The sequence below is a fragment of the Oenanthe melanoleuca genome, chromosome 3 (assembly GCF_029582105.1).
Source record: "Oenanthe melanoleuca isolate GR-GAL-2019-014 chromosome 3, OMel1.0, whole genome shotgun sequence".
NCBI classification, from domain to species: domain Eukaryota; kingdom Metazoa; phylum Chordata; class Aves; order Passeriformes; family Muscicapidae; genus Oenanthe; species Oenanthe melanoleuca.
In genome coordinates this window covers 55,178,414-55,192,998 of record NC_079336.1, presented here as the reverse complement: position 1 = coordinate 55,192,998, position 14,585 = coordinate 55,178,414, and the positions used below count along the sequence as shown (strand labels likewise).

General features: G+C 40.5%; 1 protein-coding gene across 1 annotated transcript in view; it reads right to left on the bottom strand.

The window, feature by feature from the left end:
* MTHFD1L (methylenetetrahydrofolate dehydrogenase (NADP+ dependent) 1 like) overlaps positions 1-14,585 on the bottom strand; it is a 141,165-nt gene that overhangs the window by 118,143 nt on the left and 8,437 nt on the right. The window contains exons 7-10 of the mRNA XM_056486228.1: positions 13,937-14,061; positions 6,984-7,095; positions 2,281-2,360; positions 1,495-1,592 (exon numbers count right to left, since the gene is read on the bottom strand). Coding sequence (XP_056342203.1) covers positions 1,495-1,592; positions 2,281-2,360; positions 6,984-7,095; positions 13,937-14,061 — 415 coding nt within the window. The remainder of the gene's footprint in view (positions 1-1,494; positions 1,593-2,280; positions 2,361-6,983; positions 7,096-13,936; positions 14,062-14,585) is intronic.

Here is a 14,585-nt window from a genome sequence, read left to right as displayed (position 1 = left end):
TATGTACTAAACACACAATGTCATAGAGAGGATTGGGAATGCTTTTTATGAAAGTTTTTTTTTACCATCGCAATCATGATACTTTAACTTTTAATTTTATTATTTAAAGATAGTTTTTTTAGGCTTCAATTCTAGAAATGCTACATGATATCCCAGAAAAAGCTCAAGCATTTCTACCCCCTTGTGCCCCTGGTTACAAGAGAAAACTCATTTTTTTGGCATATCTGGTTTAAATTATATTTGTGTTCATTCCAATTAAACTAAGAGACAGTGAAAAGTAAATCAAAATGCTTAGAAAATACAACATTTTGCCACAGCTTTCCAAAAAGACACCAGTAGGATTCAGAATTACAGAATCACAGAGTGGCTGAGGCTGGAAATGATCTCTGGAAGTCATCTGGTCCAACCCCCTTGCTCGTTAGGGGGTATCTAGAGCTGCTAGTTGCTTACATCCAAGCAGCTTCTGAGTATCTCCTAGGATGGACACTCCACAACCACCCTGCACAAGCAGTGCCAACGTTTGGACACCCTCATAGTAAAGAAATATTTCCTGATGTTCAAATGGAGCTTCCTGGGTTTCAGTTTGTGCTCACTGCCTACAGTTCTGTCACTGGGCTCCACTGAAAAGAGCCTGCCTTGCTCCTCTTTGCATTATTGTACATTGTATTTAGACACACTGGTAAGATCCTCCTGTCCTCCAGACTATGCAGCTCCAACTCTCTTTTTCTTCTGGTGTGAGGTACCCTCAGCATCTGCAGAAGCAGGCACTTCAACAAGCACAAAAAAATGTTGACACTTGCCTCACTTTCAAGCCATTGGTTCCTCTCTCTGTCACCCAACACAACCAACACATAGCAAAGAATTTTAGTGCAGTAAAGAGCTCAGGCTGCTTTAAATGTCAGAGATGTCAGCAATTGTGCCAAGGCAGACCTGAAATCCCTGAGGCCCAGGCAGGGGCCTTGGGAAGTGAATGACAGGAACTGATTGAAAAGATTCTGGCTATGAGAATAAATATGCTTCCTGCTTTTCACACCCACACAGGAATTTAAAAGTCTAATGCAGAAGAAAGTACTTCTATTGAGGGAACAAAATAAATATGAACTCAAATGCCATTGAAAGCACTGAGCCTTAACTGAACACCTTCCTACATCAGGGTTTAGCCATTAAGACCTTCTTGTCTTTTGTATTTCTGTTGGTGTTGCAGGAGGCTTCTCCTCCCTTCATCAATGAAACCTTCCAGCTTTAGGTGTTCACTAAATAAAGCTTGGCTCCTATGCATATCATCAAAATACAAACCTACGGCAGACAGAAGCGCATGGTCACAATGAAGCACACACATGGCACAACGTGGCATGTGAATGAAGCATACAAATGACACAACATATAGTCCACACAAGATTAAAAATTAATTAGGCACAGAACATTTTTAAGTTGTCACACTTGCATTTTTAAAAAATAATTTTTATTTTTTACTTATTTTAAAGCACTTAATACCTGGGCACTGGGGAGAGGGGCTGCAGTTTCAGTCTGTGGAAGTCCCACTTCCTGTGCCTCTGGGACTGGATCCATCGCTCCAAGTTTTTTACCATGTTCTGGTTTTAAACAAGAAAACAGCACACAACAGCTGCATCATAAATGCTGAACACTAATCTCAAACAATCTCTAGAGTATGTTGAAAAAACTTCTAAGGCAAAGAATAACAAAAACCTCCCAAACTTAAAAGTTTTTTTCATTTCGTGGTTTTAGGACAAAGTAAGAGCCACTTTTCTATTGTTTGACCACATTTCAAAAAGAAACAACTCCATTAACACATAAGTGGCAGAGAAGAGCATCTAATTAGGCAGTTGGACATTTTATTCTGGTAAGATGGAGAATTACTATTCTTCTCTCACACCTTAAAAATAATGGAAGATACTGATTGTTCATTGACTGACTCATGCTGCTTCCAAAATTAAATAACAAACTTTTGGACTCTCTATCCATCATAATGCAAAAAAGTGGACAGATAAAATCAATATTCACAGTCTTACCAGAGTGAGTGACACTAGCCTATTAACAAAACTGCTTCTGCCAAGCTCTACTGTATTAACCAGAATTATGAGATGTCTGATTTTTAATTTACCTTTCTCTAATTAATAGGTATCACTTTATCTGATTAAGAGTTACTATTAAAATGGAAGTCAGGTAAGCAAAACAAAAGTTAAAATACAAACTTGTAGAAGCAATTTGTGCAATTTACAGGAAGAGCAACAAATCTACAACATTGAAAGGTACACGAACCTGCATTCTCATTGCTACTGCAAGAGAACCAACAGTCTTTTCAGCAGCAGGGTCCTTCTGCTGACCACAGCTCTGTTTCTCTGAAAAATACAAGTATTACACTAATAAATCACAAATCTTTTGTGAGTGGGAGCATGTGTGTTTGAAACTTACGTCCAAACAAAAAATTACTGAAGGTTGACTTGAAATTTAACAATCTTACTGACAAAATTATAGGTGGCTTCTTTAATACTTGAAATGAAATCACCCAGAAGGATAACACACTATGAAAATCAGAGAGTAACTGTATGCTCTGAAACATATTACACAAACCCACCCAAAAAAAATTCACACAGCTGTATTTGAAAAGCTACATACATTCTTAAATAAAACACCTATATGAGTGTGGTAAAGACTGTCTTCTCTTCAACACACAATTACAGTGAGCAAGAAGAATGAAATTATCACAAATACCATGCAGGATTATTATAACTTGGAAACAGTATATGCAATTTTTTTTTGAACAGCAACAGTTATCTTCATCAGTATGATATTAAGAGTAGGTATTCTGGAAGGTCTATACAACTGAGAGTGACTTCAACTTCAGAGACAGTTATAATTGTTACCAGTGGCAATATACCAAATTATAATCATACATTAGCTACCCCAACTAAACATATTATTTTGTCATTTTGCTGTAATCCTTCTTCTGGCTTGTTCTTCTGTTGTTGCTCATTGACTTTTAACTAGACACAATTTCTCCAAAATTCACATCCTATTCTCTGTGGGCATATCAAGGCTGTAGCCACATTCTGAAGGGCGTAGACATGACTGTAATAAAAAATAACAACTGTATGCTGACAGCTTTAACCTTTCTGCCACGGGGGAACTGAAGTGCAAACCCTGACCTGGTCAAGCTCTTGCTCACTTCACCCCTTCTCATAGAAGGCTCAGGTTTCCTTGCACAATCACCCTCCCCACAAGGGTCCCAGAGCAGCAGGACACAGAACACTCACACTGGAGTCAGGGTGGCAGCTACAGCCCACTCTCCCACACCCATCACCAAGAGAGCAAGAGACCCTCTCTGCAGACACCCTCAGCCTCATTCCATTTCTCAAACTTTCCTGCCAGCAGGCATCTACACATTGTGACAAAGCTAGCCAAGCTGAAGGCAACAGTCCTCATATTAAACTCTAATTAACAAAGTGTCTGAAAAGTCCTTCTACTTGCATTAACACTTGCAATTAAAACAAACAAACAAACAAACAAACACACAAACAAAATCCCAACAATTTCTTCTGGAGATGCTCAGCTTTAGATTTGGACAGAGGAGTTTTACTGGAATAGTCTATCACAGTCATAAGCTGACTCTTGTTGCTTTGAGACCGGGCTGGGAGAGCTGCCAAACAGACAATTTAAGTAGGAAGAATGAAGTTTAAAACCCCCTTTCAGACAGCTGTGCTTTACAGAAACATTTTGACTTTTTATGTTATTTGGCTTAATACGACTATTTTTATCAGGGCAGAGCTAGCATGTGTGTAAATACATTTTAGAATTAGACAATTCCCTTCAATAAACTATTTCTCTCAGGCTGCCTATGCTACACAGTCACCCCACAAATGACTAACCAGGCTTTTACAGGGGTGAAGGTGAAACTAGAGGTGAAAGTCATGCACACATGGAGTTAGCAAGACAATCACAAGATTGCAACAGCTCTCCTAGGATAAATTTTCCAGATGGAAAGCTGGAATAGCACTCTCTGCTTCGGACTGTGGTCAGATCAGCTGAACTTCAGACATTGTGCTCCCTCCTCTGACTCATACCCCATTGTGCAGATGAGTGAGAGCAGCTGTCAGGTGCTACCTGTCTGCTCAGGGAGCTTAGAGTAGAGAAGAGGTAGGGAAATGGTTGAATTTCCCACTAACATAATTAAACCATGTGGGCTTCAGCTTTCAAGTGACCCCAAAGGAGCTGGACATCAAATCCCAAATAATTCTGGATTCTTTCTGTTCACAAAGTTATTTCAATTTCTGTACATTTACATATAAAGTACTTTCCTGCAAGACACTACCAGCACTCACCTGATTCCAAGATTGTCAGTGCAACAGAAGCAGTTGTTGCACTGCTAGAAAATTGCAGAATGTTTTAAAATTGTGATAATTTACAAATCTTCAATTAAAAAAAAAACTTGAAAAAGAATTGTCACTTTGAAGTGAGCACTTTTATCTCTACTCTCCTGATTTACAACATCACACTTCCCCAATTCAGCTACGTCCTTGCAAATTCTGAGTGCTTTTAAAACATGAGAGTGTGTTAGAGGACATATACACCCACACAAGTTGGAAATCTAGCCACCATCTAGCAAGAACAAAAGTTACTTCATGACCATTACTACTCTCAGGCTTCATTTAGCTCCTGTGACCCCACAGATGTTAAGCCGGACATTTCTAAAGCAAGAAAAAATCCAGAACAATTTCCAAGCACCTCAGCCAGATTCCATGGAAGTCAAGAGACAGTTATGAGATTCAGTTGTTTCTCCAAGGTCACAACTACTCCACAATGGGCTTTCCACAAACATCTTGCAACTAAACTCTGTTCTTCCTGTCAGACACCTGTGTTTCATGTACCTCTCTAGTGAGCCTTGAGAGCAACACTTGTACAGTTGGTAAAATGCATTTCTGCTGAGTTCCTCCAAGGTTCTGACAACATCAAAAGCATAACCATAAAGACAGATAGACATTTGGTAGATAAGTTATCTTAAATTATCTAGATAAAAATCTCATGCTGCCTTTCTAAAAAAAAAAAGCAGTACTTAACAGAGCACATTGCTACAACTTGAAAAATGCAAAGAAATGTATATGCTTATGCCAAATCTTACATTTCCTGCATTAGGAATGAATGTTACTGTGGTATGTAATGCAGCTTTTCTAACAACACTCTTTCGGAGAAAGGAAATAGTAGAATTATCTATAGTTCTTTAGAGCAACTAAGGCATGAAGATATTTAAGTCTTAAGTTAAATTATACTGCATAATTTTGAGGTCTGTGAAGGCTCAGACTCACTTCTCAAGGGAGAGAATTAAGTGTCTGAAAGTAGGACTTGCACCAGGCACTACACAGTGCTGGGAGAGTCCAGTTACTCCTGGTGCCCACTTAGGCTGCACAGACTGGCTCATCCCAGAACCACCCTAAGTTTGTCACATCAGAGGTTTCTACTTGCAAGATTAAAATGAGGAGGGGAGATTCCTTTTAATTTATTTATAGCTAGGTATGAGTGTTGTACCACAACTCCCTCTCTTCTCTATTCCTTTCCCTTTCTTTCCCACTCCTTCTTCATGTAAGGCTGTCATACTAGTAGGTTGGGTGCTTGTGAGACCTGTGTGCCCAGCCCTGCCCTACAGATGCTTAACAATTACACCCAAAAATCCCTAGAGGAAATAAATGGGCACTAGAGATGCAAGGAGCCTCCTAGTCACTAGTTCAGGAAAAGTAAACATTTATTATTTTTGGACACCTTGTGCAATATCAGGAAGGGATAAGGCTTGGTACCCACCCTCGAGATCCTCAGTAGGATCAGAGATCTGCTTTGGGAGGTAGACAATGAATGCCCAAATGCCTTCAGACAACAAAGTGAATAACAACCCAGACCTCCACACCTGCAGTGTCTGTTCTAGTCAAGGAGATGTAATGAAAGACAAGGAAATAAATCTATTGCTAAAGCCATGCTTTGCTGCTTTATTATGAGCCTGATCTTTCATTAGCTCTGCATGGATTGTCTGCTTAATTTGCCCTTAGGGAATATCCCTAGTTTAAATCCCATGCAATTAGGTTTTCTCAGCTTTATGCCCATTTCCACAGTTTTGTATCAATAGATGTCAATCTAGTACACTTGTGATAAGACTTAAAAAAACCTCAGATTAACCAGTCATGCTATCCATGTACTCCCTCATTTTCCTATTCATATGAAGCATAATCTAATTGGGACGCTGAGTAGTCAAATTCATATGCACAACAAAAATCTAGAAAATATCTAGAGATCTTCATATAATTTTCAGAAATTATACAGGAGATGTAAAATTACACGTTATTATTATTATTACTACATGGTATTCTAGCAGCAGAATAACTTCTGGGAAGATTTAATTTGATTCCCAAGAAAATTCTGTAGCATTTTTTCAACTGAGAAATTATTGAACACATACACCCTCCACAACAAGTTAGGAGGAAAGGAAGGAGATGAATCCAAACCCTTTGTTGTAGGAATAATCACTGCAGGAGACACTCTGCCTGTTCTTAACTACACGTTTTCTGTACTCCCTCCTGCACCACTCTCTGCAGACAGTTTCACAGCACTTTGCAGCTGACATTTCTTCCTTTCTTCTCCTTTTCCCATATTCCAGATGAGACCACAGAAGTTACAGGACAAGAACTGTATGAAACAGCACTGTGTAATAGTTCATGTGATGACCCAAAAGTCTTTCCTCTGAACTCTCTGAATCCATTGCTTATCTAACCATCCTGGTATGAAGTTCTCTCACCTGACATCTTTTCCCTATTGATACATCAGATGAAGGTGTACATATGCCCTGTACACACACACCTTTAGAGGATCTCCTGCAGAGATGCAGCTTTTACCCACACTGTGCTGTCACCAGGATGCCACACACATGTCAAAGGCTCACTGTACATCACCTGCAAGAACTGTTGCCTTTCATCACCTCTTACCTGACAGAAGATCATGAGCACCATAGATAACAGTGGCCCCAGGCTTTATCCAGCTGGCAGGAACATCACTGGGTTTTGCACTGCCAAACACCACCATGTCTGCATCACTGAGCTAGGGACAGTCCAAAACACCCACAAAAACAAAACAAGCATTTAATATTAGTAACACACACTCAGATATGCATCTTACAAATATTCAGACTTATACAGCAATAACCTTTTGAGTAAAGCGTTTACAGACAACAAGAACAAAAAAGAAAGATACAAACTGATACTTTGATTCTTACTTGCCAAGTAAGAAAGTTAAAAGTTGCATTTTTGAAGTTAAGAATAGCCTTTAAAATTAAGTTAGGTGAACAAATTGTAAGATCAGGTGGGTGAGGTCAAAGTAAGTATCAATATTTAATGATGATTATATCCTTCCAAATAAAAAGTTGTACCATTGTCCTAAAGTCCAAAATAACTTGTAGTCACTTAAGAAAAGAAGGATTGAAAGATAGTAAATAGGCTCTCATAAAGAGTACAGTGAGATTGTCTGACAGTAGAAAACCAGGCCAGCTGACAGGAATGCAGGATGACCCCTTCTGTGAAGATCAGTGCCTTTGGATACCAATTAAAGCACTTTTTTCTTTCTCAGTTCACGTCTGCTAATCACTGCCCCGATTTAGCTCAACCTGGCCGATGTTGGAGCAAAAATGGTTACTACTAAAATTCTTATAATCAAAGACATAAGTGTCTTTCTTTTCCCACTTCCTCTGAAACAGGGCTCTTTACCAGTTAGTAGAATGACCATGAGATAAGGGACAGACATATTAGGATACACTAAAAAAGCTAAACACAGACACACCATTGCCTCAAGTCACACTGTAAAAATTATTTCAGAAATACAGCAGTTTTGGTAATATTTTTGATAAATGCAAATTAATTCCAAGTCACAAACTCATTGAGCCACTCTATGAATTGATTTGTGACTGACAAATGTTCCAGCTTCTTTTTTGGCCAAAAGTGCTCTGACACAGCCCTGCCCAACACTTTTGCCAAGAAAGAATAGCTACAAATCTTGTCAGGATGGCAGGTTTTTGGCACAGCTGAGCATCCAGGGGGGGAGAACACAACTGCAGCGGAAAAAGCATAAAACTAAAAAAACTCCATCTTCCCCTTGGAGAACACAAGGATGGCCTAACCCTCCTTAGAGATCCCAATGTGGAAGCAAAGCCAGAAGTGTGGGAGAAGATTTAGTTGCTTGACAAATGACTAATGCAATGAGCTGATTCAGGCTTCAGTCACATGTCCAGCAACACTCCTGTGATTGCCTCTGCACAGTCATTCAGCCTTATTCAAACTGGTCACACTCCAGAGTCTGGTGCAAGTTTCAGCTTACATGCCACTCCTAGAAGGCCACATAACTCATAATGCTTGACCAGAGTCAGGTCAAATGATACTGAGAAACCTGCAAAGAAATCTGGACAAAAAGATGCTGTGATGCCTCATGCACCAAGAATACCATGCTGAAGGCACACTTTGCCCTGCAAAAGAAGGAAATCTCTGCTGCAACAGTCAACATCAACACAGAGAAAAACAGTGCTTTTTTCTCAGTTATGTGAGCACAGCATTTTTTTCTTGCAAGGAAAAAATAATTCACATTCTAGCAGTTATAAATCATGTACTGTAAGTCAAGATGCCTTGCCATGCAAAGCCTCTGGGACAAGGACTAAGAGCTTTGCACACCGCTTAGCATCGTGAATTGATGAACAAGTTGAGAGCTGTATGCAACAAGTAATAATTCTGATGAATGTTCAGCCAACATACTTATGACAGAATTGATTCAATGTAACTGTAATGTCAGAAAACAACTGATGGAACCAAATATTCATCTCTATGACTACCGACCCTAATGTTGAAAAATGTTCTTAACAGCTGAACACAATTATTTTTGTAGCCAACATTAACACTGGTTCGGATAGCTAACATCACACATACCCATAAATTTTAGCAGAAAACCAGCTGGACCTTTCATCTCATTGCCCTGCCCCACCTCCTCCATGAAAAAAGTTGCATCACATGGCAGCAAAGAGTTGTACCACAGGTTAAAGACACACAGATTTCCCAGAGCCTTCCCTTTCCCTTATTTCACAAACAATAATTTATGTGCAACTATTGAAAAAGTTCCTGCAGAGTCAATAAAATATATATATCATAAACATTTTAGAGGATTTTTTCCCCCTGTGAGTATTTTTAAAAAAAGTATATCCAGAAACTGGGAGAGCAAGTCCACTGAAATCAAAATAATTGTGCACAGAATTTTGGGTTTCCTTGGAAGAGATTTATGTGATCTCTATCTGGGAATTTTAGTTTCACATGCAAAAAGTTGTGCCCATACCTCCTTTGCTTTTATGTTTTTCTCTCTTGCCATAATTCACCCTTTTGACTCCCTGTTTAATCACTAAAGCAAGAAGTAAGCCTTGGGATGCATGCTCAGGGTCAACTCCTACATCAGAAACTGATTGCAGACGTGAGAGATGGAAAAGTCCTATGAATATAATCACATTTAGCCTCTCTCAGCAAATGCACCATAGTCCCTGGGCAGAGGACACAGAGGACACATCTGACAGGAACCAGATGCTACAGGCAGCCATAGCCAGAAGGTCAAGGAGATACCCATGAGGGAGAACATGTGGCTGCCTGCCTCATGCTTCCTGGACAGCAAGGCTCCATTCCATCAGGCTGGCTAGAGGAAAGAATGACAAGCATCAGGCCAAACCCTCCTCAATGCACCAGGCAACAGGCTGGAGACAAAGCAAGCCAATACTCCAGTAGTATCCTGCCTTCTCATCGGTAAATATTTTTTCAGTTGGGAAGAGCTGTGCCAATAAATAATCTGCAACCTTACCTCATAAGAAAATATGATCCCCCTCCACCAAGATTTAAGTTGAAGCAGATTAAGAAGCACCACCCATTCCCAAGGCAGAACACCAAATGTTAAAACAACAATACAGACTTTCCAGCCAAGTATTAAATGATAATGGCACAAAGTAGCTGTATATTACAGATTACTGAAACTCCATTTTCCTGTGAAGTCTGCATAAAATTTTCATTTTCCCATAGTTAAAATGGACTGCTATGAAAGCCATTTTTAAATGCATGATCAAATAATTAAAAAAAAAAAAAAATTTAAATGTAAAAGCCCTCAGAATCCTGGGTATGAAGTTAGGCCATATAAAACTGAAGAGAAGCAATGAGGAATAGGAATCTGATTAGAAGTTTTTTCACAACTCTGTGAAAAAGTCTCTTTGCACATCAGTTTACAGATCAGGTTCCGTTTGAACCACAGCAATTCTAATTGCTTTCTGAAATCTTGAAAATTTTTAAGTCACTGACTAGTTTCAGGTACTTTTTCCACCAAGGCATGTACTAATCACATGGTTTCCTCCAGCTTTCCTTGCCACATCACCCTGAAAGCACTTGCCCTACACAGTGCACGTGAAAATCAAGGCCACACCTCTGCTGTGGGTCCAAGCCTGCCACTATGATCCACGCTTTAGCAGCTGCTCCTCCAGCTCACAGGGGGATACATTCCAAACTCACAAGGAACAGAGATGATGTACGTAAGATGTTGAAGTGGAAATACTTTGCCTACATCATCACCATTAGAAACCCTCATGCAACTTCCCTCTCCTCTCCTCTTATGGGATCTGTGTGCCTGGCCTCCTGTTCTTTCATGCTTACAACACAAAATTTATTTTTCTGCCCATAACAAGAGTCTTGGTCTTACCAAGACAGCAAAACTAGTACAGCAAATACCTCAGAGATGTCTAAGAGTCTGAAGCTCAAGTGTTGGCTCTAAGGAAAAGCACACTGTGGCCAAAACAAGTTATTTTTCAACCTGAAGAGGAAATTCCCATTCAGCACTCCAGCTGAACCACTCTCATACTTCTTAACCTCATTCTTGCAAACAACTTTTCTATTCCTAATTATACCTACCCAGACCAATTCTCACTTCTTTTTCTTTTAGTACAATCATAAGATAAAATCTCTTTTAATCTCTTAAATCAGGCGTGATGTGGTTCACACACAGATTATATTAAAGACAACGTGCTGAAATAATGACTGACTGAATTTAGATGACTGAAACAAAATTCTGTTTTCTTACAGATACTGAGTATTACCCATGTTTTGGCAAGAAAACAATCCATTTTTTTCAAGATGAATCTACTTGACAACCTCCTTTCAAGCTAGAAAGCATAATTCTGACATAATGAAGGATTAAAAAACAACAGCTCCCATTCTTCACATGTAATATGGAACTGACTTTTAGGGAGTCCCATTTAAAAATTAAAATTATGGCAAGGGATGTCCCTAAAAGTATGTCACTAGGTCATTCTTCAGGCACAGTGCTATGAATGTGCTTTGAAGAGCTCTCTACACAAAGCTTAACAGAATGATAACATCTTAAGTATTTCCTCTAAGATGCTTGTGTCTTTATCTCTCACTTTTTAGCTTCTTTTACATTGAACACATCAATGCAAAAAGAACAATGTTTCCTCATGACAACTTTGCACAGATGTGCCAGCACCTTCAAAAATTGCTTTCTTGCATTTGTGAATTATTTGAAAACCCAGGAAGCTCAACAGTTCTGAAGGACGAGGCTCAGCTGTGCTGTGAAAACTCATCAAGCAAACCCAAAGTGGAACAAAAAGAAATATTAATAATCTGCTGAACTTAACAAAATGTGAAGTGGGAGGGAAAAGAACATTGTAACTGTGTCCATTATTTCACATCAAAGCAATGAAATGAAAATGTACCATTATTTATTTTAGTCCCTTTTCCTGCCATAAGACAGAACAGACTTGTTTTAAAGGAGCACACGATGTCAGATGGAAGATAGCATTATGCTGTTTGTTAGCAGAGCTACCCCCATATTTTTAAACTTTTCCTAAGGTGGACTAAAACATACTCCTCTTGATCATTTTCAAAATATTTTTGCAAAAGTGCACAAAGTAATAACAAGTCCATAGCAATACAAAACCTTATCCAAGAAACCTACAAACTTAGTGTTGTGTAACTCATTTAAATTAAAAGAATTTCTAAAGGAAACACTTGGTGTTATGCTGTCCTTTTTAAAAAGAAGAACAAATCAGCAGAGCTAGTCTAAGGTAATGTAGTAACCACTTGAGAAAGGTATTACATCATTAAGGTCAGGGCTAGTGCTTCAATGCAAACAGGCCTGGCCAATGGATTACAACAAATAACATTCCCCTATCCTTAAGATAAAATACTCCTTTCCTGTTACATATTGCAAAACAAATGCATCCATACCAGTGAAAAAATCATCCTCTTTCTAAGTTTATCCCTCACTTCCTAAATGAAGTTATTATGCTAGCACAGGTTATACTGCCACTGTAGAGTTGTCCCACTTGGACAAAGGAAAAGTTAGTGTATTGTGTAGGAAAAACTAAATATTAATTGATTCTTTCAAGTCTTTGAAAAACTTAAACATCAACTAACGTATTTTCTTACTTGAAATTCAAATAACAAACAAATCAAGAGAAGAAACCTGGTGAACAATAAAGCTGTTTCTCATAGTCAGCATTTTAAACAACAGAAGAATATAAATTCTATAATCACGTTATCTAACAACATTATTGTTCAAATACACATTGCCACAGCACTTCATTGTTTGGTTAGAAACTTGTGCTCAGTTCTGACTCTCCTGCTTCTGGGAATATGAAACAGGATAGCTTTCCCTGCATGCATTAGATTTTATCAAGGAGCTAGAGTTAACCACCAGAGTGACATCCAGACAGGTTCAGCACAGCTCTGGGATGGCTGGTGACACACTGCTCCAGGCTCACAGGTGAGCAGGAGGAAGGTGGTTTTCCCTGGCTCTGCTAATTAGTCCCGCAGGCGAAGCACAAACTCTCTTACTGCCAAAAGTTAAAATGAACCTGGACGACTGAAGTGCATAAAGCCTCAAACTCAGGCCTCCCATTCTGTTTCCCATCGGTGGCCTGCTCCAAGAGGTAAGCTATGGGGAATGCCAAAGAGCAAAGCATGATTATGGGAAAGCATCTGGATGGAAGGAAACAGAATTCTCTCCAGCTATTGACAGCACTGCACAAGCAGCTCTGGGCCCAGTCCAGATCTTTTGCTGTGAACCAATGGAAACACCTCTGGCCACCGTGTCACCCTCCCCATCCAGCCCAGAGCAGTCCTGCAGCACAACCCCAAGCAATGAGAAATAACTGAGGAATGAGACACGGCAAGGATCAAGTTCACAGCACTCCATCTCCCAGAGAGCCATATGTTTCCTAAGTGCTGTCAGTCACTTAAAAGCCCAGCACTGAGACCAGCCTGACAAAAACATCCACAGCTGTGAAAACACAGGTTTGCCAGAGAACTTTCCATCGCAGCCGCTGGAGCTGTTTGCTCCTCCTGGCGGCGCCTCCCAGGCACAGAGTTTGGCCACCATGGCTTTGCCTCGGCTGCCACCCTGAGGCACGGGCTGTCCAGCACAAGAGCTGTCCCCAGCACTGCATCCCTTCAGGATACAAACCCCGTGCAAGCAAGTTCAGGCAGATGACAGTATCACAGGAGGAGAAAGAGAAAAAGGGCATTTCTCTTGCACAGAGAGAAAGCAAATGGGAGAGCTAAAATGTTTGTTTGTTGGATTCCTTCTCTCACAGCCCTTGGTGTAAAATAATGAAGGTAGAGCAGCTGCTGTTACATGTAATATTCAGGTAGAGGTGAGTGTTTGTACCATTTCTGAGCAAGCAGGAAGGAGAAAAGACCCTAACCCACACAGGCTACCAGCAACCCCTGTGCCACCTGTGACTGCAACGAGGAGTCTCCCTCGTGGGAATGGCAGCGAAGGGCAGGGCTGTCAGGGGGCAGCTGACAGGGATGAGCAGCCAGTGGGGATGCAGGAGAGCCCAGGCAGACAGCAGAGCACTCACCTCACTCTGCAGCTGTGGGGCTTTGCAGTGGCAGCTGAGGACGGTGGCTCCCTGGCGCTGCAGCACGCTCTGCAGGGCAGCAGCCTCTGCCCCGCGCACTCCCACCAGCAGCACCTTCTTCCCACCTGTGGGACACAAGGGAAGCATTCAGCCACCCCAGCGCAGGGCACAAGCACCAGCAGCTGCATGGAGCCACCCATGGCTGCAGCACTGCAGGAGGGGCTGCAAAGGGGCTCAGAACAGGACAAGCACAGCAGCTGTGCCAGCAAGGCAGCTCTTCTGGAGCAATATGGACCACAGGTCTGGAGGAGCTTCCTGGTGACTCTAAATTCAAGTAGCCAAATACTGTTCTTCTGGCTTTCTGGTATTTTGCACAAATCTTTTAATTCATGTTAGTTACTAAGTACATTTAACCTCCTGACTACACAGTTCTGCTACAGAAATCCTCACTTCAGCAATTACGAATCACTGCAAGAGAGACAACTTCTGAAACACTGCATTGAACCAACAGTGTCTTCACACACAGTAAACCTGCTTGTTTAAATCTGCCAGTTCAGTGTCAGCACTGACACAACACAATCCAAACCAAAAGATTTGCTCAGGAGCAATTCACAGGCAAACCTGGGTTTCTCTAACTGCTCACACTAAT